The 25435-nt window shown below is 48.2% G+C and overlaps 1 protein-coding gene across 1 annotated transcript in view; it reads right to left on the reverse strand.

Annotated features, from left to right (window-relative positions):
- The window catches only part of saga (S-antigen; retina and pineal gland (arrestin) a), a gene marked incomplete at both ends in the record, with an annotated part of 78501 nt that overhangs the window by 25396 nt on the left and 27670 nt on the right, over positions 1-25435 (reverse strand). Inside the window, one exon of the mRNA XM_084327776.1 lies at positions 23496-23568. Coding sequence (XP_084183902.1) covers positions 23496-23568 — 73 coding nt within the window. The remainder of the gene's footprint in view (positions 1-23495; positions 23569-25435) is intronic.

Genomic DNA, 25435 nt, shown 5'->3' on the forward strand with positions numbered 1-25435 from the left:
TGCTCCCTTGACTCTGCTTTTTGCGAGGTGCACCGCAAACAGGTTCTCCTTCTCTTTTCCGAATTCAACATACGACTGTCCCTCCGACCTGCGATAGCCTCTAAAACGCTGACGATAGGCCTCGGGAACCAACTCATAAGCCCTCAAAATGGAAGCTTTAACAAGCTCATAATCAGCGCTTTGTTCAAGGGACAGAGCAGTATAGGCTTCTTGTGCCCTACCAACTAAAACACATTGTAGCAGCAGTGTTCAGGCGGTATCAGGCCACTTCAATGTGGTCGCCACCCGTTCAAAAAGGGGAAAATATCTTTCCACGTCTTTCTCAAAAAATGGAGGCACCATCCTAATATTCCTGCCTACATCAAAACCGGAACGTGACTCTGAATGCAGAGCACCCGCCTGTAAGGCAGCATGCTTAAACTCAAGCTCCTTCTGCGCATGCTCGTGCTCCAGCAACATTTGTCTCTCCTTAAGCTCCCGCTCCTCTTTCCTCTCTTTAAGCTCACACTCCTCTCTCCTCTCTCTCTCCTTAAGCTCACGCTCCTCTCTCCTCTCCTCACGCTCTCGCTCTAGCTGCCTTTCCTTAAATTCCAACTCCCTAATCCTCCACTCACCCTCTGCACCAGGTAATAGCGGAGACGCGTCAGACAAAGGAGGCTCCTCCACCCTCTCCTCAAGCACCTGCTCTCTAATGAGTAACACCCTTAAAGCACTCAAGGCAGTTGGCTTCAAACGTTTCTCACTTGCAGTAAGCTCTACCCTGTAGTGTACAGCAAGTTCTAGAAATTGTTCCTTGGAAAACTTCTCCAACATGTCATGAGACAGGCGATCAACAAAGTCCCTGATGGAAGCCATCGTTACTGTACCAGTCACCACAAGCTACCCACTTTACCTTACAGTCACGAAGAACCACTAACGAACCACGAAGAACCACTAAAGAACCCCTAACGAACCACTGAAGAACCACGAAGCACCACTGAAGAACCACTGAAGAATGCTAATGCCAATAATAACAACCAGAAGGGAACGCGGTGGAAATGTGAGCTCTACGGAGCGCACCTTTCTAGTTTGCAAAAAAAAAAAAAAAAAAAAAAAAAACACAACCACCCTGAAATAAATAGACGTGTCATACACGCAGGAGGTCAGGTGCTACCAGGTATGCTCACCAAACACTCAAACAAACAAAATAAATTCAACAAACAAATCCAAACAGGTGCGCCTTCTAACCTGATATGACTACATATGCTTCTACATCTAAACTGCAGTCAAAACCGGCCCACCACATGTCTACCCTAAGAAACACTAAATCAGGCCCTACCACACTACCTGTGTTTTCTGGCCCCCTAATCTACCTACCCTTAAACTAATGCCCTGTAGACCTAACCATCTTCACCCACACCTGCTACCAGTCAAAGATCATACTTGACCATCCACCCGTCCAGTACATGATACGGTACCAGACAAGTAGATGGTGCTCATCACTTCCCTGACTGCCCCAGGAGTATGTGGTGCACAGGAAGCTAACCAACAACCAGAAAATACTACTATCTACATGTGGTGCCCACTAAACTATATATTTTAACAGCATAAGTAGTCACATCAAATTACAAACAAATAAGGCATACTCACAAACGGCTCAAGCCCCCACGTTACACAATATGTAACGAACACCACCCAAACCATAACACCATGACACCCCGTGTAACACAAAAAGAAAAACCACCAAACAAATTTCTAGGGGTAAATATACCGGACGAGCGCCCAACTGTTACGACCCTGGCTCAAAGGCCCGCAACCTATGTGCAAACCAACACCAAAACCCTGTGCTCAAACTCAAAATGCTACTCTATTAAGGAATTACTGGTGTAAACTAAAGTACAATGACAGAAGACCGTGATAGCTATCTGTTACCCAACACTTCTCTAACCACAGACCCTGCATGTGTGTTACCAGGGCTGGTTTTAAAGCTGCCAGCAGGTAGCCAATCAGCAGCAATTAGCTAATTGGCAGCCCTCACCTGCATGCCCCGTGACACAGGAGTGATCAGGCCTGCATGCACAGTGACACAGGAGTGATCAGGCTCCTAGTACATAACACCATACTTCTCCAGTTTTCTCACTAATATGCTGTGATCTATTGTATCAAAAGCCTTCTGTAGGTAAATATAAATACCAATAGAACACTCGTCATTGTCAACTGCTTTAGTTATTTCTTCTACCATCTCCATCCCTGCATATGTAGTAGTTCTATTTTCCCTGAACCCATACTGGTGTTCACTCAGTATTTTGTATTTGCCAATGAAAAGATCCAGTTGTTTCACAAATAATTTCTCTAATATTTTTGAAAATTGAGGAAGTAGAGACACTGGTCTATAAATGTCCATTTGATGTTTATCTCCATTTTTAAATATTGGTATTACCTTTGCTGATTTCATATTATTAGGAAAAACACCTCTTTGAAAAGACAGATTGCATATATAGGTCAAAGGTTTTACAATAGACTCAATTACTTCTTTAATAATTACCATGTCAATGGAGTTTATATCAGTTGATGTTTTGTTTTTGAATTTACTTACAATTTCAATTATATCAATTTAATTTCAAGTTCAAGTTCAAGTTTCTTTAATAGTTGTCATACAGAAGTACAGAATACTTTTATACAAAATGCTTCTTACTGTTATGCTCCAGAGACTGTGCAAGACAAGATAAGTATGAAATAAAATAACATAGTATAGCATGTAAATTAGAAGTAAAAAAAAAAATGAGGTCACAGTGTTCAGTATAGACATATGTACAATGTTCGATGCAGAATAGACATAACTGAGTTACCATATAATATACAATACTGTGCAGTGTACTAATACAATACTATATAGTGCAAGGCAGAAATGGGATGAGGTGCAATTTAGGTACAATTTACAGTGGGTGTACGAGTTGTAGTGCAAATCCTTTATCAATCAATATAAAGTGTGTTTGTGTGGTTTAAGTGAGTGTGTGCGTGTGGGTGTGTGTGCTGTGTGCATTTGATGGTTGTTGCATAGTGTTTATTGTTCGTTTAGCAGCCTGATGGCCTGGGGATAGAAGCTTCTTCTGAGTCTTTCTGTGCTCGCCTTAAGACTCCGGTATCGCTTGCCTGACCGCAGCAGTTCAAAGAGGCAGTTGTTCGGGTGGCTCGAGTCCTTAATAATTCTCTTAGCCTTCCCCCTGCACCGCTTGTTGTAAATGTTCTGGAGGGTGGGAAGCCCCCCTCCAATTGTGCGTTCGGCTGAACGTGTCACTCTTTGTAGTCTGCTACGGTCTTGTGCAGTGCTATTCCCAAACCAGGAGGTGATGTTGCCAGTCAGGATGCTCTCTATTGTACATGAGTAGAAGTTCCTAAGGATCTTCTGACTGACTTGGAACTTCCTTAGGCGCCTGAGGAAGTAGAGGCGTTGTCGTGCCTTCTTCACAACACTGTCAATGTGTGTGGTCCATGTCAAGTCCTCGGATATGTGGGCTCCGAGGTACTTGAAACTGTTCACTCTCTCAACCGGTGCCCCGTCGATGCTGAGGGGGCTGTAGTCCTTGACCCCCGACCTCCTGAAGTCCACAATCATCTCTTTTTTTTGCTGACGTTCAGGGAGAGGCAGTTCTCCTGACACCACTGTGACAGTTTCTCTACCTCTTCCAGGTAGGCCCTCTCGTCGTTGGCAGAGATCAGGCCCACCACTACTGTGTCATCAGCAAATTTGATGATTGTGTTGTTGTTCCGCTGTGCCACGCAGTCATGTGTGTACAGGGAGTAGAGGAGGGGGCTCAGAACACAGCCCTGGGGGGCCCCTATGTTGAGCGTGATGGATGAGGAGGTGCAGTTGCCTGCTCTTACCACCTGGGGTCTGCCCGTCAGGAAGTCCAGGACCCACTGGCAGAGGTCATAGTTCAAGCCCAGGTCCCTGAGCTTGACTATGAGTTTGGAGGGGACTATGGTATTGAATGCTGAGCTGTAGTCGATGAACAGCATTCTCACATAGTTCCCCTGCCTCTTGTCCAGGTGTGATGCTGCTGTGTGCAGCACATGGGCTATGGCGTCCTCCGTGGACCTGTTGGGGCGATATGCAAATTGCAGGGGGTCCAGGTTGATGGGGAGGGAGGAACAGATGTAGCCCTTCACTAGCTTCTCAAAGCACTTCATGGCTATGGAGGTGAGGGCTACAGGGCGGTAGTCGTTGAGGCAAGCGGGCGTAGATTTTTTGGGTACAGGGATGATGGTGGACTTCTTCAGACAGGTGGGGAACATAGATGTGAGGGTTTGCCTGTCCCTGGGACCTTATCCTCTCCTCAACAGCCCCCACCCTTGCACATACTTTCCTCTCCTCCTCAACAGCCCCCACCTTTGCACAGACTTTTATTCCTGGCATTTGTGTTGTCTCCCATGTGTTTTAACCTTGTGTTATCTTTAGTCTTGTTCCCTTGTTAATTGTTTTAATTGTCCCTTGTATGGTGGTTGTTTACTCTGTCTAGTGTTCAGTCTTTCGTTCCTTGTCTCCCTTTTTTCAGTAAGTCTAGTTTTTCAGTTTGTATTATCATCTTTGTTTTCGTTTTTACAGTCTCGTTTTATTAGTGTTTATTTTGTAGATTAGTTGTGCCTTCCCCTACAAGCTCTGCTGTGGTTCCTCTGTTTGTTTTTGTACCTGCTCTCGTTTATGATATTCTTTGTTTTGGTTGCTACCCTTTTTGAAGTAAAGACAATTTTTACACTTCACCCCTGGCTTCACGTCTCGTTCCACTCGTCTGCCTGTTCTCTCCTTGTTCTGTTCCGCGATTGGGTCCTCAGACAACAGCTAGCTCGTTCCCTATGGCCCCAGTTTCTCTGGTCTCGGTTCCTTGGTCTGGCCCTCCAGCCAGCGTTAACTATCCTGCTAGAACTGCCCCTTCAGTTATCAGGATGGGTTTTTTCCGTGTTACTCCGGCTAGCACCTCAGTCTCGTCTGCTAGAGCCCCTGCTGCTAGCACCTCAGTCTCGTCCGCTAAAGCCCCTGCTGCTAGCCTCTTAGTCCTGTCTGCTAGCGCCCCTGCTACTAGCACCTCAGTCTCGTCTGCTAGAGCCCCTGCTGCTAGCACTAGCCAGGTAGCTAACCCGGTCTCTACTGCCAGTTTAGCCCCTGCTAGAGCGGCTCTTGCTGCCCCTGTTCCTCCTCCAGCTCCCGGGGAGGTCCTGGCGGCTGGTCTCGGCTCGTCGTCTGGTCCCGGCTCGTCATCTGGTCCCGGCTCCTCGTCTGGTCCCGGCTCCTCGTCTGGTCCCGGCTCCTCATCTGGTCCCGGCTCCTCGTCTGGTCCCGGCTCCTCGTCTGGTCCTGGCTCCTCGTCTGGTCCCGGCTCCTCGTCTGGTCCCGGCTCCTCGACTGGTCCCGGCTCTTCGTCTGGTCCCGGCTCCTCGTCTGGTCCAGTCCGACGCCGTGGTCTACGCCGTGTTCTACACCGTGGTCTTCGGCTGCAGGGAACCCCGTCCGGGGTTCTGCGTCCGGTCCCTAGTCCGGCGCCTGGTGGGTCCCCCGTCCGGGGGTCCTGCTCCGGGCCTGTCACCCTCGCCCCTTTGCCCTCGACCCCCTCATCGGCCCTCTGTCCCTGCTTTCGGCTCCCCTCGTCCCCCTCAGCGGCCCTCTGTCCCTGTTTCGAGCCCCCCTCACCGTGTCCCTGTTCCCATCTCTAGCCCCCCTCTCCTGGCCTCTGTCCCCGTCTCCGGTCCTCCTGATCCCGTGCCCTGTTCTCCCCTCTCCAGCCCCCTCTCCGGCCCTGTTCCTCTGCCCCGTTTCTCCTGTGCCCCTCCTGGGTTTCTGTCGCCGCCCCCCTGCCCAATGTGTCGCTCGTCCCGGCCTTGTCCGTCCTGACTTTTTCCCCCGGACTCTCCCTGTGTTCCCCTTCCCTGGCTCCCGGCCCCCTGTCCTGCCCGTTCCCGGACGGTCCCTTTTGACGTCTGGGAGCCGTCCCTGGAGGGGGGGGGTACTGTGAGGGTTCGCCTGTCCCTGGGACCTTCTCTCCTCAACAGCCCCCACCCTTGCACAGACTTTCCTCTCCTCCTCAACAGCCCCCACCTTTGCACAGACTTTTATTCCTGGCCTTTGTGTTGTCTCCCATGTGTTTTAACCTTGTGTTATCTTTAGTCTTGTTCCCTTGTTAATTGTTTTATTTGTCCCTTGTATGGTGGTTGTTTACTCTGTCTAGTGTTCAGTCTTTTCTTGTGTGATTAGTTTTGTTTGTTTCCCGGTTTATTTCCCCAGAGTGTTTGGTCTTGTGTTTCTCCCCATGTGTGCCTCGTTGGTAATTAGCCCTCCTATGTCCCATGTCTTAATTAGTCTGTCTATATGCTGTGTGTTTCCTGTCCTCCATTGTCGGTTCATTGTTGGAGATCCCTGTGTTGATGTTTCCTGAGTATCCTGTCCTTGCTGTTACCCTCGTCCTTGCGCTGTCATTCGTTCCCTGTCTCCCTTTTTTCAGTAAGTCTAGTTTTTCAGTTTGTATTATCATCTTTGTTTTCGTTTTTATAGTCTCGTTTTATTAGTGTTTATTTTGTAGATTAGTTGTGCCTTCCCCTACCAGCTCTGCTGTGGTTCCTCTGTTTGTTTTTGTACCTGCTTATGAGATTCTTTGTTTTGGTTGCTACCCTTTTTGAAGTAAAGACAATTTTTACACTTCACCCCTGGCTTCACGTCTCGTTCCACTCGTCTGCCTGTTCTCTCCTCGTTCTGTTCCGTGATTGGGTCCTCAGACAACACTAATCCATAACAATAGAACTGATATTACCATTTATAAGATTATTAAACATATCTTTTTTATCCTCAGGCACAACAATTTTGCTGGCCAAAGTAGCTCCAACACCCACAAAGTAGTCATTGAAATCTTCAACGATGCTTTTTACATTGTCCACTTTAGCATCAGAGCTATTTAGAAAATAACTTGGAAATTCAGATTTATAACCCCTATTCCGAATAATATGATTGATTATTTTCCAGGTCCTTTGTATATTATTTGCACTGTCCTCTAATATTTTATTGTAGTATTCCTTCTTCTGTACTCTCATAATGGAAATCAGTTTATTCTTATACAGCTTATTTTTTTCTTCGCTTTTACTGGTTCTCAGTTGTAAATATTTCTTGTAAAGTAAGATTTCCTTTTTGCACTCCCCTTTGCATAGCTTGACCCTTTTCCGTCAACGTGCGGAATCTAGGGCTTCTTTGTGGCTCTTCTGAGGAAGCAGGGTTAACTTGTGTGCCTTCTTCCTCTGGTATTTGCGCGGTTGTGCTGTGCTGCAGCGACGCAGGTGCTTGTGTCTGCGTACCGGTGCAATCTACCTCCGCAACCGTGGCTAGCTGGCTGCCACTCTCAGACATCTTGGGTTTAATGCAAGGATGTTCGATGTTCTAGAATGTTGCCGCTATGACATCATCATGAACGTTCCAGAATGTTGTGGCAGCTGTAATGTTCTAGAATCACTGCTCTCTAGTGCTGTCTTCTGGAGCAGTTATATATCGTATTTGCTTCGCGTCCCGCTCTGAGTCTTATGAGATACCCCTTATCTCCTATGATACCTACTGTATCTCCCACGAACAAAATACATGCACCCCACCTGTATGGGGCCCCGCCGTGACTCTGGTCACCAAACACTCTTCCTCTATTTTCGTCCCAGCGTAATGGATGCGTGCACCATACGATAACTAGCAGGATGAAAAAGATTCATAATGTTGAAAGCTTACCGGAGGTTGCTGGCCCCTGGCATCTTCGACGCATGTTTTCGGCGACACGACGGGCCTATGTTGATGTTCCTCGTTTGATGACAGCACATCGAGGTTCAGCTGTACAAGACTGGCTGTCGGGCCAGCTTGTACTCAGGTAGGCCCTGTGTCTTCAGGCATGGGTATTAGTGTTAGTAATGCTGGTTTGTTTTGTTACACAACCATGTTGTGTGTTGGCGCCGGGGGCAGAATGGTTTGGTGAACGTTCACTGCAGGGAACGGTTTCCAAGCTGTCTTGGGCGTGCTACTAAAACATCTAATGCTATGCTACATGCTATCGCTAATGCCGCATGCTATTACTACTGCTAATTGCTACGCTGTTCTAATGTCTCCGCCGTGAGATGTTGTCACTCTCCCTCCTCTTGCCCGGTTCATCAATGAAGGTCAGTCGGTAGCTGTTGTGGGTTTTTTTGCTGAGTCCTATTTACCTTTTTTCGGGTAAATGGGTTGACAACAGGGTAGGCCGTGGCTAGGTTGCCTAGCCAGGTATGTTACCTTGTGTTCCGGCGGGGTTTGTTGAACGGTGTTCCCATCTGGGTTGGCGTCGGGTAGTGGGGCTATGGGTCCAGCCGACATGGTAAACATGTTGCGTGTCTGTGCGCAGGCAATTGTTGTTCTGGGTCCCACATCGCCTCGCGCTAGGCTGCAGTAGTATAAGGGCAGGGCCGCCTGGGAGAAATGTGAGGCCCTGTGCGTATTTAGACGCGAGGCCCCCCACCCCCTGAGGCGGCCCTGTGTAGTGGGCTATTGTTTCGTTTTGTCACTCTGCTATGAGAAGGTCTGTCTTGCTACAGTTTTCTCTCCTCTCAACCATTCATACTGACGGTCAATCGGTATACTGGGGGAGTAGTGCGGGGGGGGGCTTTGTTTACCTTTTTTGGTAAATGGGCTAAACTAGGGCTGGTGTCCTGTTGTGAATATTTTGAATGAAGGTGGGACTAGTTCGCTCTGGTCCGTCTCCCCTTAACTTTGTGTGTATGGGTTTGCTCATTCTACAGTTTTTTGTGGTTTAGCTCTTTTATTCATTTAACCCTTTCATGGTGCACACCACAGTGGAGGTTGCTGTTTGCAATCACCACTGGTGCTCCGTGTTAACATCAGTCCTTTGTTTTTGACATATTGAAACAATGCCCCGCCCGGCCGACACCATGGGTGGGTCGGCCTGGCGAGTGGCTGGTGGGCTGTTAAGGCTTGTACCGCCACGGTATGGAATTGGCAACAATTAGAACTGTGTTCGAATTGCTGTTTTTTTCTATTAAAAAAATGGTGTCTGGTGGAGGGGCCTTGAGGGCCAGCCGACGTCGACACATCGCGCGAGGTTGTTGACGTTATTAGCTTTGACCCAGCCGCAAGCTATAACCGCTCAGGGTTCCCCTCTCCGCAGGGGATTTTGGTCTTCTGCTGGAGCGCGGGCGGTATTGTCCTAGGCCCTACACCGCCTCACACCGCGCAGCCAGAAGAAGAGAGAGCACGGCCTCGTCAGCGGCGATGACGAGGCCCTCGACAGGCGGCCATGTTTTCCCCCGCCAGAGGTATCCTGGGCGTTGATTCGACAGGTGTCCACAAGGCCGACAGCCTTGGCGGCCGAGGGATCGGCCATGTAGGATGGGTTCGGCTTGAACAAACAAGCCGTCACCGTCCTGCCGCGAGCAGCCCGCTCTCCGATCACTCCCTTCCCCAACACCAGCGGAAGAAGTGGGCTCTGATTGTTTCCTTTGGCTGCGGGCCGCGTGCCTTCGTTGATGCGCGGGCAGCCCCCCTTTTTTCGCTTCTCATGGGGACAGGGGCTGACACCCAGTTGATGGCTGAGCCTGGGTCTGTCCGTGAGAATGTTGTGCTGTCAAGCGGCTCCCACACCTTGAACTGTGTTGATTGAGCCTGGTGTTACGTCTGTCAACTTAAGTGTTGTCAGCAGGGGGGCTCGAAACCTTTTGAGGCACACAGTGCGGGCTTCCCCGGCCTCGCCTTCGCCAGGCCAGGTATCATGTTGGTGCCTCCCACTCCTGAAATATTGGCAAGTGGTCGCAGCTCACATGATTTGGGGTGGTAGTAATATCACTGCAGGGCTACGGTGTGTAGGAACCCATGGGGGCCTTACACCTTGCATGTCCGGCTGCAGAACAACTCCTTCAGCATGTTCTGGAGGGGTGTTCAGTGGGGGGGGGGTTTTCATCGGAAGCCCCCCGTATCAGACCGGCCCTTTCTGTCGGGGTTCCCCCTTGGGTGCGATTGCCTCGTGGGTGGTGTCAGGGTCAGGTGTTCCGACACGGAATGCGCTCCTCGCACGGTTCCAGGTTTGGCTACGCACAGCGGGGGGACCGGGCCAACTATCTACAGTTCCTGGCGGACCTGCGCCACGTGACGGCGGGTGCGTTGGGAGTGTCGTCACATATGACTACGGCAGTACCATATGTCGAGGTGGATGGAGAGAACGCTGAGGCGGGGACTTGTGTTTACACAACCCCACCCGTTTTCAGGTTTGGTACAGACCCTATTGTCAGGGTCTCCAGCAGTGACAGCTCTGGTCAACGAGATCCAATCTCTGTGGACAAAGCAAGCCATCGTCGTGGCGTTCTCCTCCCGGTGTTCTCTGCCCGAGAAGTCGGGAGGGAGGGGTGTAAGACCCAGGCTGGACCTGTCCCATGGGAAGGTTCAGCATTTTTTGGATCGTCTCCTACCTGTTGAACACTGTCAGGTGGGGGTCTGGTTCTCCTCCATAGACCTGTAGGATGCGTATGCGCATCCCCGATCTTCCATCCTAGGGCTTACCTACGCTTCCTTTGCAGGGTTAGCATATGAGTACCAGAGGCTGCCGTTCGGTTTTCTCTGGCTCCCCGCATCTTCACCAAGTGCGTGGAGGCCGCACTGGGGCCTCTGCGTCGTCCGGGGTTACGGAGTGTTCTGCCCTGATGACGTTCTGGTCCTTCGCGGTCAAGGTGGATCGTCAGATCTCGTACCAGGCAGGTCTCTACCAGCCTGGGGTTGCTGTAGACTGGATGTAGAGTACTCCTCTTCCCAGTCAACGGTTGGAGGGCTATGGGCATCCATCTCAGAGCGTGTTGTCAACACGCTCGGGAGGTTCCGTCCTAGGACGGTTACGGCGCTGTCTCACGTCGCATTTTCACCGACGCCTCCCTCGCTGGTGACGCGTCGGGCCAACGCAGTAGGGGGCAGCTGGCAAACCATGCTGCCCGGTCTGCGCTACGTTCAATGTGTTGGTGTTGAAAGCGGTCCTTCTGGTCCACAAATGGTGTTGATCAGGACGGACGATACGACGTCAGTGTCGTGTATCGACAGACAGGGAGGAGTACGCTCCCCCTTTCTGCACCAGGCGGCGGGCGGCTGGCTATGGGCGTCCTCCATCTGCGCGTCCTGAGGGCTCCCCACATCCCCGGCAGGGAGAATGTGGGTGCAGAGGTACTGTCGCGGGGCGGTCCTCATCCTGACGGGTGAGGATTACGTCTGGACATGGCCAGGCAGGTCTGGGACCGATGCCGTGCCGCCAGGGATTCTTCCCCATACATCTGTTAGGTCAGTTGTTGGGACGGGTACGTTGAGGGGCGCAGGTTCTTGATCCTGATGGTGTTACCATCTGGAATGCGCATGCTCCCTCCACTGTCGCACTTACGCGGGCAGATGACGTATGTTCCAAGTGTGGTGTAAGGCGGGGGGCCGGGACTCAGTCTCCTGCCCCCTGGATGCTGTCCTTAGTTACCTCCAGTCTCTCCTTGATAGACTGTCGGCTTCGACAGTGAGGGTATATGCAGCAGCTATATCCTCCTATCATGAGGGGTTTGAGGGGATGTCTTGTTCAGCCACCCTCTTGTGAAGCGTTTCCTGCTTGGCGCTTGACGCGTTAAACAGGTGCAACGCTCCTTGGCTCCTACTTGGGATCTTCAATTGGTCCTCGGTCGGTTGTCCTTGGCCCCGTTTGAGCCGCTCGAGCAGGCGCCGTTGGGACAGCTGTCCTTCAAGACCGCGTTCCTACTGGCTGTCACTTCCGCTAAACGCGTAGGTGAGCTCTGTGCTCTCTCGGTACGTCCAGAGTGCCTGTCTTTTCGGACCGATTGCGGTGTCACTCTGCGACCTAATCCTGCTTTCGTGCCTAAGAATATCCGGAGTTCCTTCCGCTCCCGGGATATTGTGGTTCAGGCGTTTCGTCCTCCTTCTCACACTAGTGAGTTAGATGCGGGCCTTCACCTGTCATGTCCAGTCCGTGCTTGGGGATTTACCTCGGCCGTACTCAGGACTTCAGGGTTACCGACCAGCTTTGTCTGTTACGGAGGGGCTCGTGCTGGTAAGGCACTGTCGGAGCAGTGCCTGTCCCATTGGTTGTGCCAGGGCATTACCCTCTGCTACACGTTGGCTGGGCAGGATCCCCCTGGGGGCGTCAGGGCGCACTCCACTCGTGGGGTGGCTGCTTCTGCCGCTCTCCTGGGTGGGGCCTCGGTGGAGGACATCTGTGCTGCAGCTTCATGGTCCTCCCCGGGCCCCTTTGTAAGGTTTTACCTCATGGACATGACCGGGGGTTCTGTCTCCCAGGCGGTTCTGGGGTCTGTGGCCTTTCCTGCTTTCCGTCCTTTGGTCGGGTAGCAGGAGTGTATGGGTATGGGCCACAGTGTGTTGGGTCACACGTGGTTCCGCCTGTACGGTGTGTTCAAGGGGTTCTAGTTCCCTCTTGTTCGCATTCAGGTGGAGTTGACTGCGCCCCCCCTTCATTAGGAAGGATGGGGTGACAGGGCTCCCTGCACCCCTTGATGTGGGCTTACGGGTCCTCAGGGGGTACATTTGTCGGGCCTCGCGTCCGCTCTTCCCCATATCTCATAAGGCTCAGAGCGGGACGCGAAGCAAATACGATATATAACGATAGGTTATGTAGATAACCTAGTTATATTAGTATTGGCTGAGCGTCCCGCTCTGCGCGGCCCTGAGTTCCCTCTTGAGGGATCTTTTCCTGGGACGGGATTTGGCGAGGAAGAGTGTATGGTGACCAGAGTCACGGTTATATGGGCGGTGCCACCATGGGGGCGGGGCCCCATACAGGTGGGGTGCATGTATTTTGTTCGTGGGAGATACAGTAGGTATCATAGGAGATAAGGGGTATCTCATAAGGCTCAGAGCGGGACGCTCAGCCAATACTAATATAACTAGGTTATCTACATAACCTATCGTTAAGTTCTCACTGTAACTCCCTCTACTTTCAATGATGACAGCAACACGTTCTTGATATTACTGATTGGATTTATTTCAATCCGAACCGTGAGAACTGTGAACACATACATGAAATACAATAAATCACAGCTCAAACAATAACAACATACATACATCCATATTATCTCTACTTGTCTCTTAGTGTCACATGTCTTTGCAATGTTGTTAACTAAATGAACTTAACCTACAAGCACATTACGTCCTTCAATCATTGATGCTTAGCAAGCCATTAGTTAGCACCTTAGCTCAGGGGCGGACCTTCCTACAGGCGATATAGGCAGTCGCCTAGAGCGCCACCCAGAGGGGGGAGGCCAAAAAAAAAAAAAAAAAAAAAAAAAAATTCTCTGTGCAGTTTTGGCGCCCCCTCTATATCGGCAACCATTATTTTTACATAAAAGAAATTCTAACATAAGGGAAAATGAGCCAAAAATCTAAAACGGTCGGTCGGTCTGAGCCTCAGCTTTAGGTGTTCACAGTCAGAACATGCTAGAGCGCTGTGCATTGATGGGTATCGGTCAAGTGTTTATAGAATTGAGCATTGAGGAAATAAAGACTAACGTTAGAGAACTATGAAGAGGCAAAAGCCATAAAAAAAAATAAAAATAAAAAAATTACAAAAAAAAAAAAAAAAAATACAAAAAAAAAGCAGTGGTGAATCTCGCCTAGGGCGCCAAATGTACTAAGTCCGCCCCGGCTTAGCTACATGGCATTGGGCCTACACATAGCAACATTTACGACACCCAACGTACCTTATTGGCTGCATGCAATAACAGAGGAAATTATGGACTTTAGCATCTGCTTGCTTGATCTTCTGTCTTGATGCTCTGAACTCTGTACGTGAAAGACTGTTTGTGGCCGGAACTTCTACTTATATAAGGAAGTGCAAGGTTCTAGAATGTCCAGCTATAACATCATCATGAACGTTCCAGAATGTTGTGGCAGAGCTAATGTTCTAGACTGTTTTAGCATGTACTACTATGACATCATCACACACGTGCCAGAATGTTCTGGCGGACCTAATGTTCTAGAATGTTCCTAACCATAGTCTGTGGGTGAATTATGTACCATTACAATCACTACAATAGCAGCCGTTAGGAACCAAAACCCTGGTAGGAACCAAACTTAAACTGAACACATAGGCAGTTACATCCATGGCTTTCCTTTATATTTATCCTTCACCAAGCTCTTTCTAATAGGACAGTGTTTGTTGTATAGCTCTGTGAACGTCAACAAAAATGCATCATTATGCCTGATTTGGATCGTCAACATACACCTCATCCCAGTTGTAGTTTGTAAGGTCCATCTTTAAGGCCTCCATTCTTTCTGGTGTCCTATTCTTACAAATTTACAAGAAGATTCACTTACATCAACTGAACATTTTACCTTTAAATTATGTAATATCACAAAAATAGGAAGATGATCACTGGTATCACTTAAGAACAAACCTGTGAGGTTCGCCTCTTCCCTGGACCTTTAATTCCTGTTCCCTGGACCTTTAATTCCCTGTCTCCTCACCTCACCAGCCCCCACCCTCGCGCTGTCGTTGTTTATTTATTGCATTCCCTGCCTCGCTCCGTTCCTTTAAGGTACTGTGAGGATTCTGTGTTGATTGGTCCTTGCCGAACACACACTTCTAAGTCAAGTATCAATTACCATCACGCACCTGATGTGTGTTCTAATTAGCGCCCCAGTGGGCTTTAAATACCTCGATCTCCCCCCCAGTCCTCGTCGGGTCGTTCTCTATCTGTAAGCTCCTACGGGAGATTCTCTATTCCGTATCCTTGTCATATCTGTATCTGTATGCTGGTTCGTCTCCGGCGTGAGACGAGGTGCCAGCCATCGCCACCTGTCGCCGTTTGCCTGGAGTGGGACACAGCCGGTGCGCTCTCTAATTCTCTACGGGAGGTATTCCTGTGCCCCACTCCAGACGTCTAGCTGGCGCGCTACTACTCCAGACGCACATCGCTCCCTATCCTACGGGGGGATGCGCGCTCTTCAAGCCGACGCGCCCCACTCCAGACGTCTAGCTGGCGCGCTACTACTCCAGACGCACATCGCTCCCTATCCTACGGGGGGATGCGCGCTCTTCAAGCCGACGCGCCCCACTCCAGACGTCTAGCTGGCGCGCTACTACTCCAGACGCACATCGCTCCCTATCCTACGGGGGGATGCGCGCTCTTCAAGCCGACGCGCCCCACTCCAGACGCGCTACTACTCCAGACGCGCTACTACTCCAGACGCGCTACTACTCCAGACGTGCTACTACTCCAGACGCGCTCCACTCCAGACCCCCGAGCCGGCGCGCTCTTCTAGCCGGCGCGCTACTACTCCAGACGCGCTACTACTTTAGACGCGCTACTACTCCAGACGCGCTACTACTCCAGACGCGCTACTACTCCAGACGCGCTACTACTCCAGACACGCTCCACTCCAGACCCCCGAGCCGGCGCGCTCTTCAAGCCGGCGCGCTACTACTCCAGACGCGCTCCTACTCCAGACGCGTTCCTACTCCAGACGCGCATCGCTTCCTAATTCTCTACGGGAGGATGCGTCTCTCCGAGCCGGCGCGCTCTTCAAGCCGACGCGCCCGACTCCAGACGTCTAGCCGGCGCGCTACTACTGCAGACGCGCACCGCTTCCTAATTCTCTACGGGAGGATGCGTCTCTCCGAGCCGGCGCGTTCTCCGAGCCGGCGCGCTCTTCAAGCCGACGCGCTCCACTCCAGACCCCGAGCCGGCGCGCTCTTCTAGCCGACGCGCATCGCTTCCTAATCCTCTACGGGAGGATGCGTCTCTCCGAGCCGACGCGCTCCACTCCAGACGTCTAGCCTGCGCGCTCCTACTCCATCCCTGTAAGCAGCTTTGGCCCTCGCCCTGTCCAAGGCCTTAACCCTGTTTTCTCTGTCCCTGTCTCCAGCCCGCCTCCCCGGGCCTCTGTCCCTGTTCCCCTCTCCAGTGCCCCTGTTCCTGCCCTGTCCTTTGCCCTGGCCCTGTCCTTTAGCCTTAGCCCCTTAGCCTGCTCGCCTCTTAAAGGCACAGTGCCAATTTTCCCTAATTCTTGTTTCCAGTATTTTGTGTTCTCCCTTAAAGGGACAGTGCCGCTTTTTGTTTGTATTCAATAAATGCCCTGTTCTTGGCTTACTCTCATACCTGTCCTGTGTTGTGCGATTGGGGTCGGTTACAAACCATAACAAAACCACTTGTTGCTTGGCCATGAACATTCGTAAATATGTTATGAATAAATGTGGCACTATCTTTAGTTATCCTACTGGGTTTGTTTATACAAACAAAAATACTCTTAACTCGCTGAAATCTTGACGGATTTACAAACGGTTTGGTTTATTACAAACATTATTATCCGTTCTGCGAACTGCTCCCTCCTGACTGTAATTTTTTTAATTCCCCCCGGTCATCCGGTAGAGGTGGAGATTTAGCCTCTGTGTTCAAATCCTGCTTCCAGTGCCGCCTGTCCCAGCCTGTAGCAAGCTACTCTAGCTTTGAGCTGCAAACATTTGAACCTGTCGTCTCCTGTGCTCTGTGCCGTTATCTATCGTCCACCTAAATTCAACAAGGAGTTTATCACAGACTTTGCTGACTTTCTCGCTGGGATCATGGTGAAATATGACCACGTTTTAATCTGCAGTGATTTTAATGTTCATGTTTTTTTTTTTTTTTTTTGCGAGGCTCCCCTTCCCGCAAGGCCCTTTTTCATCACAGACCTAAAATCTAGTTTTGCTTATATGCTTATATATTTCACATTAGACACGTTTGTAGAATGTGTCTGACTTGTTCCTGGCTCTGCGGCTCTGCAGCAGACATACTCACTATTGGAGCTCTGGGGCTCTGCAGCAGACATACTATTGGTTTCAACGAAGGGAGGGGTTACATGTGTACAGTCGGCCGGCGTGCGTCAGCTGCGTTTGACTATTTCGCGCGTGCAGCATTGGAGGTTATGCTTATGCCAGCCAAGACGAAGAGGACGGTCGTTCGGCAGATGGACTGAAGATGAAAGTTGTTGCATGTTAGACAGTTCAGTCAGGCTAGCCATGTCGGCTTAGCTAAAGGCAGGGACAGCTAGTTAGCTTTAGCTACGTTATAATATTGAGTGCTAACGTGTGGTTCAGTCGTGATAGCCATGTCGGCTAGTAGCTAGCTTAGCTAAAGGCTAACTAGCGTTAGCTGCCAAGATGAAGAGGACGGTCATTCGGCAGATGAACTTCGTCAACTCCACGCGGTTGTCTCCATCCTCTTGGACGTTTGGTGAGTTTTTAATGCACTCTATTCTATTCCTGCCGTGGATATCTCTCTCTCTCTCTCTCTCTCTCTCTCGGGCCGGCTAGCTATCGTGGCTAAGGCTAACGTTATGTTGGCTAACGTTATGTTGAGCCAAGTGGGCCGGCTAGCTAACGTTATATTGAGCCAAACGGGCCGGCTAGCTGTTGTAGCTAATGTTATATTGAGCCAAAGCGGGCCGGCTAGCTAACGTAGCAAACGTTATATTGAGCCAAACAGGCCGGCTAGCTGTTGTAGCTAATGTTATATTGAGCTAAGCGGGCCGGCTAGCTAACGTAGCTAACGTTATATTGAGCCAAACGGGCCGGCTAGCTGTTGTAGCTAATGTTATATTGAGCCAAGCGGGCCGGCTAGCTAACGTAGCTAACGTTATATTGAGCCAAACGGGCCGGCTAGCTGTTGTAGCTAATGTTATATTGAGCCAAAGCGGGCCGGCTAGCTAACGTAGCTAACGTTATATTGAGACAAACGGGCCGGCTAGCTGTTGTAGCTAACAGTGTGTACCTGGTGTCAGTACCTGGCTACTCTATTTGCAGTTAGCCTATTTAGCTGATGTCGGCCGTTGGCTCCTTGCTACTTTGTTTTCTCTGGTATAGACCCTCTTCTCTTTGGATTTAAGTGTTGATCTTTGTCCTTTTGGATCTATGTATATTCATGTTGCCTTTGTGAAGTTATTTTTTCCTTCTGTTTTGTTCTTCCATTAAAAGTTGAATATCCTTTAGGGGCTCATCTTAGCTGTCTTGCTTATCTCTCTCATACATGCTCTCTCTCTCTAACACACACACACACAGACATGCTCTCTCTCTCTAACACACAAACACACATGCTCTCTCTCTCTCTCTCTTTCTAACACACACAGACATGCTCTATATCTCTCTCTAACACACAAAATGACATGCTCTCTCTTTATATTTCTCTCTCTTTCTAACACAAACACACATGCTCTCTCTCTATCTCTCTCTTTCTAACACACACAGACATGCTCTATCTATCTCTCTCTCTTCAATTCAAATGAGCTTTATTTCACATTCTTGTATTTCTCCCAGTAGGTATGGGAGTTTTGAGTTATTGTCCATGTTTTCAAAGTCTCTTTGGGTGTTTGCAATTTGTGGGAAGTATATGTCTTGGTATAGTGGGCAGGTTGTTAAGAAGTGGAGCTCGGTTTCCACCTCATCTTGTGTGCAGTGGGTCTGTCTTCGCTTGGGAGCCAGGTCTGCCTATGGCGGCCTTTCTCGATGGCTAGGCTGTGCTCGCTGAGTCTGTACCTAGTCAAGGATCTTCTTAGTATTGGGTCAGTCACAGTGCTCAGGTATTCTGCCACTGTGTACTCTCTGTTTAGGGCCAAATAGAATTTCAATTGGCTCTGGTTTTGGGTTGTTTCTTTCCAATGTGTCTCTCTCTCTCTCTCTCTCTCTCTCTCTCTCTCTCTCTCTCTCTCTCTCTCTCTCTCTCTCTCTCTCTCTCTCTCTCTCTCTCTCTCTCTCTCTCTCCTTGCTCTGGTGGAGGGTCAGGGGCATTGCGATAACACTGTATATTGACTGTAGAACGGGAGCTCTCTCTCGCACTCTCTCTTGCTATATGTTGACTGTATCATGCCCAGCCTCGGGCAGCGCTATTATTTAAGAATATGTTGACTTTTTCTTTTTTTTACCTTTTAGGGGGGGGGGGGGGGGGGCTCGCGTTTAAATCTTGCACAGGGCCTCACATTTCTCCCAGGCGGCCCTGCTTGTGTTATCGTTTGCTGTATCTGTCTCCATAACAGACATCTGTGCTTCAGGTCTTTCTGACCATTCACCTGTTGTGTTTACCTTAAGTGCCCACGTAAAAATTACCATGCCCCTGCGCGCCACTCGCTCTGGCTGTGTCCCAACCGCTTTTAAACATGCTGTGATTCAACCCCTGATAAAAAAGAAAAACCTTGATCCCTCTATTCTATCAAACTTCAGGCCTATTTCCCAACTACCCTTCCTGTCAAAAGTCCTGGAGCGAGCAGTTTACCTCCAGTTACAACTGTTTTTAGATGTATATAAAATCCACGAAAATTTTCAGTCTGGCTTTAAACCGCACCATAGCACCGAAACAGCCCTCCTGAGAGTAAAAAATTATCTCATTTTAGCTGCCGATTCTGGAAATCCTGCCATTCTCGTGCTTTTAGACCTCACAGCCGCCTTCGACACTATAGACCTCACTGTCTTATTGTCGCGCCTGGAAAAATATGTTGGCACATCACAGGCGTTGCCCTACGCTGGTTTAAGTCCTACCTGCCTGGCCGGAGCTTCTCAGTCCAGCTTGGAGAATTCTTCTCTTCAGCGGCCACTCTTACCTGTGGGGCAGTGGCGGCTGGTACTATGTTCCATTGGTGGGTCGCAACTGACGTTAGGTCGAGTTGAAAATGTAACATAACGTTAATAAATGCTCTGGAGCAATCTCTCTCTCTGTCTCTCGGATCAATCCAATAAATAATTAACACATGTATATGTTGTCATTTTAAACAACTCACCATTCATTCATTCATACATTATGCATCAGCAGCAGCGAAATTAATGTTATATAGTTCACAACACAGCAGCGCGTTTTGAAGTGCTATTATCATCTCAGCATTTCATAGCCGCATTTCTCGGAGACACAGGATTGTGAGAGAGAGAGAGAGAGCGAGAGAGAGCAAGAGAGAGAGAGAGGGAGAGAGAGAGAGAGAGGGAGAGAGAGGGAGAGAGAGAGAGAGAGAGAGAGAGAGCGAGAGAGGGAGAGAGAACGAGAGAGAGAGAGAGCGAGAGAGAGGGAGAGAGAGAGAGAGCGAGAGAGAGAGAGAGCGAGAGAGGGAGAGAGAGAGGGAGAGAGAGAGAGAGAGGGAGAGAGAGAGCGAGAGAGAGAGAGAGAGAGAGAGAGAGAGAGCGAGCGAGCGAGAGAGAGACAGAGAGAGAGAGAGAGAGAGAGAGAGGAGCGATATCGCAAATCTACCTTGTTGTTGTTAAGTTGACAGCAGAGCAGGCAGAAGGGCTTGATAAAGTATATCCACTCCATTGTCCATTGTGCATGTCCCTCCACACTGCATCCATATATAGCTTATAGCCAACAAGTACTGTGTGAGCTAACAACAAATAGCTGCATCACAACACAACAGCATTAACTCACTTTGTTTAATTGAAACGTGGTGGGCTTTATAAAGTGTATAATCCGCTGTTGATGATGTATATCCAGACCACTGTCCACTGTCCAGACTGCATCCGCCATATAGCTTGTTAGCTGTTAGCACCACACAACAAGACAGTACTTGATTTCTTTGTCCATTTCCGCGTCGAACAGACTGCAAACTACCTGGCCATGCTCTAAGACAAACTCTAACTTTAACCAACTTTGAAAGAGTGCCTAAGCTTAACCGTCGAAAGAACTTGCAGTCACGCTCTAAGACAAATAGCTGCATCTCACAACAACACAACTATCTCTACCACCAACCTAGAATTGGAACATAGAAAGTGGATTCGGCCAATCAGAGAGCGTCTCCGCGAAATGCTGCTACGGAAAAAAAAACTGACGTCGGCCAATCAGAGAGCGTCTCCGCGAAATGCGGCTACGGAAAAGTCTTGACGCTGCTAGGCTAGACCGCTTCAAATCGCGCCCGGCTTCCATCATAAACATCATATTTCAACGCACAACGCGTTACGCACTGATTGGCTGCGACGGATACAGCGATGAAACAGTGACGCGCACTCAGAGCGCTATTACGTCTAGCCCGAGAGAAATACGGCAGGAGAAATGTGGCTAAGGTAATGGAACGTTCTTTATCAGACAGAATCGTCACTTCCTGTTCAGGAAAACGATTATTAATATTTTATATTTTAACATTATATTGTGCATTGGAAACACAAACATACTTAAAATGAGTAAATATTATTCATTTTAAACATGTTTATTTTATTTTTAGGGGTCTAAAATAAAAATAAAAATAAAACATTTTCTTCTTCTCCTGCTCTCTTTACCAGGGGGGGGGCGGCGCCCTAGCGCCCCCCAGTGGCGGCCGCCACTGCTGTGGGGTGCCCCAGGGGTTGATACTGGGCCCCATCCTTTTTTTATTATATATGTTGCCCTTAGGCTCAATCATTGCAAAGCACAACATGTCCTTCCATTGCTTTGCCGACGATGTGCAGATCTATTTACCCCTACAAGCAAAAGGCAAGGTTACATTACAACCACTGTTAGATTGCCTGGCTGACATTAAACTATGGATGAGTGCAAACTTTCTCAACTTAAATGAGCGCAAAACAGAGATAATTTTATTTAGTAATGATTCGCCTGACCCTAGTGCCAATGCCCTAGGCCCTCTGGGCTCAAACATCCGCTCCTCTGTCAGAAACCTTGGAGTAATCTTTGACAGACATTTTTTATTTGATAAGCAGGTTAGTTCTGTGGTTAAAACTAGCTTTTTCCACCTCAGACTTCTGGCCAAGACCAAACCATACCTCTCCCAGAAGGATCTGGAGAGGGTGATCCATGCCTTTATCTCGACCCGGCTGGATTACTGCAATGCGTTGTATGTCGGCATTGACCAGTTGCTGCTCCGTCGCCTGCAACTGGTACAAAATGCGGCTGCCCGTCTGCTTTCCGGTATCAGGAAACGTGACCACATCACACCAGTTCTGGCTTCTCTCCACTGGCTCCCTGTCCGTTTCCGTATTGATTTAAAACTTTTACTGTTTTTAAAGCACTACACGGGCTGGCTCCACTGTACTTAGCTGAGCTCCTAAATCACCTCACCCCATCCAGAGCCCTAAGGTCTGCTGACCAGCTGCTGCTGGAGGTGCCTAGGACCAGGCTTAAAACTAGGGGAGATAGAGCCTTTGTTGCTGCTGCCTGGAACAGCCTCCCCCCCACATAAGATCTGCCCAGAGCCTAGAGGTTTTTAAATCCTTGCTCAAAACACACCTCTTCTCCCTGGCCTTTGACCAGAGCTAGCCTAGCATTTATACATGACGTCCGCTGTCACTCTGGACTTTTTATCCAATTTTCCTGTCTCTTTTTTATTGCACTTTGCCCTTGCTTTCTTATATGTACTGTACTCTACCTTTTTGTAATTTTAGTGTATTTTATTGCATTATGTGTGTTTTTTCATGTTGTAAAGCACTTTGGTTTGGCTGTTAGTCATTTGTAAATGTGCTATATAAATAAAACTGACTTGACTTGACTTGACTAACGTGGCTATGATTTGCTTGGAATAATTCTTTTTATAATTTAATATTTTTTCATATCAAAGTCCATTATAAGTATGCAGTATGAACTACATCTCTGACGTTTTTAACAAACCAAACGGTTGAAAATTTAGCAAGCTATGGTTATTTCAATAGTACATGCAACATAGACATGCATGTTATGAGTGGGCGTGCTCCACCCTCGCAAGATGGCCACCATGTGGCAACGTCGGTCTCCGTTGGCCAGCAGCGGGATAAGCCATCTAGTGTTATATATCTATGGTTGTAATGCTTAATTAAATTACAGCATAACACATGTTTATGTATTGTGACCACTTCATCTCCCTTTTTCAGTTTTTACAGAACAATTGATTTAATGGCTGATTGGATGTAGAATGAATTATGTTGGATTTGAAGTTTGGTGTGGTATGAAAACAATTATACAAGATTGTTTTATTTCAGGTTTATTCAGAGAAGCTGGCAACTAGCCCCCTGAGAGACAATACTGATTATAATGATTACACTACTGCGAGCTGTAGAGTTGCTGGTCGCAGCTGAAAAGTGTCCTTATGTAATTTCAGGATAAGTGTCAAGCTCTAGTCTTAGAGCAATTGCCATACATTTTGACGTGTTTATTGTTTATTGTTTATTGTTTATTGTTTATTAAAAGGATCCCCATTAGCTGATGCCAATGGCACCAGCTAGTCTTCCGGGGGTCCGAAGTACCACATATCAATATATACACATACAAATAAACATACACATGCACACAATACACGTACACATACATACACATACATACATATATAATTATATACACACACATATACATACATACATATACACATGCACACACATGCACACATACATACACATATTATACACAATACAATAACCTAACTTATTACAATCATCCCAAAAAAAGACATTATACAAAAGAAAGGAAAAAAACAATATTGCACATGAAAGATGAAGAGCTAATGCTTGCTATTAAAAACAAACAAAAATAACGTAATAATGTGGGAATCGATCCGACCTTACCCGTACTCCTCAATGGCCACGATTTTGGCGTAGCTGTCGTTGCAATATAACACCACGTTCGCCACCTGGTCCACTGAGAAACACAAGAGAGAAAGCTGTTTGACACTGAGTTATGCCTGTTCTAAGCCAGGAATGGAGTATTCATTGGAAATATGTTGTTATGTGTGTTCTAAGCCAGGAGTATTCATTGGAAATATGTTGTTATGTGTGTTCTAAGCCAGGAATGGAGTATTCATTGGAAATATATATTTTTTAAACAGAATTTTTCAATTATTGTAAAACTGGGAATGTTTTACTAAATGCATGATTTAGTTTATTCCCCTCTGCAGTGAGCCTCATCAACAAGGCTCGGGACCCCCACTGACACCCCCCACTGGACTACATATTTTTAAATACAATCAAACTCTTCATACTAGTTCATACTTCACTGTTCACACTTTGCACATAACTGCCCAATTGCACAGCCCTGCTAAATATTCCATCCCACTGTATTGTTGTTTTATTCTAATTCGTGTATATACTTGATCACATTGTGCACAATTGTACAGCACTGGCCTTATTATATTCTATTGTGCTTGTATTTTCATTTAGTTTATATCCCATTGTATTTTATTCCACATTTTTATTTTACAGTTGTACAGCCCTGGCCTACTTTTATTTCATAATTCTATTCTATTCTATTCTATTGTGCTTCTATTTTAACTTAGCTTATATTCCATTTTGTTTTATTCCACGTTGTTATCTTATCTGTCCGGTATTGTCTGTCCATTAATGTCGCACCGAAAATGCCAAATCAAATTCCTTGTATGTGAAAACGTAAGGTTATGTATATAACCAAGTTCTATGAATTATGGTGACGCTCAGCGTCATTCTGCACGCACTTCACTTCGTGCACGCACACTGAATAAAAAATTCCACAATGTACCTTTACATCCCAACATTCGTCTGGCCACACCCCTATCCGCTTACCTTCATAAGCAGGTGTGTGGTCACCTACTCGCCTCCTTCCCAAACTTTCACCACAAGGTGAGATCAAGGGCCGCATCGGCGTCCTGACGCTGAGCGTCACCATACTTCATAGAACTTGGTTATATACATAACCTTACGTTCTATTTCATTATGGCTGCTGCTCAGCGTCATTCTGCACAAGAGGAGCTGAGCGGGAGCCAAAGCTCGACAAATGTACCCCGCTGAGGCCCCCCACAACCATCAGACCGGGGAGGACCGAGCCCCCTGACCCTCCCTAATGGAGGGATACCCTCCCTATTGGAGGACGGGAGGGAGACGGATCCGACCGTGCGAAGAGGAACTCAAGCAACTCAATGCACAGGGTGAGCAGACCGTGGCTTGACCCCATGACTACGCACACGCACAACCCGCATGCCACCAGGAAACGAACGGAAAGAACAACCCCTGTTACTAGGGATGTCCCGATCGCCTTTTTTTGCTCCCGATCCGATCCCGATCATGTGATTTTAAATATCTATCGATCCGATCGTTTCCGATCCGATCTTTCACATTAGTAATCAATTTTGATGCATTTTTGTCAGAAACTGGCAGAGCGAGACAAGCCCATCTGGTGCCTATAGTCCGAGGCGCGAGCGCGGAGGCTTTTGTTATTACATTCACCCTGAGAAATGTGCTTCTGCTTCATATGAGAAATATTAAAAGTTTCAATATATGTTTGCACATTAGTATACATTCAGTGTTCGACTTACGTAATGGTCCATTCTGGTCTGAAACGCCGACGATAATCCTCAGTCACGTTATCCTCCAGGTGAAAAGTTAGGACTGAAAACTTCGCCTCCAGCCTGTCCTCCTTGCAAACATTGCAACTGGCTTGACTTTCTATTTTAAAATGCTTAGTTCCAAACCTCTGACATTAAGTCTAGCTGCTCAAGTCAGTGGATATTAACCGTGTTTCGGGAGCGACGTGTTGT

This window comes from Notolepis coatsorum (genome assembly GCF_963971535.1).
Source record: "Notolepis coatsorum genome assembly, chromosome: 13".
Classification (NCBI taxonomy): Eukaryota; Metazoa; Chordata; class Actinopteri; order Aulopiformes; family Paralepididae; genus Notolepis; species Notolepis coatsorum.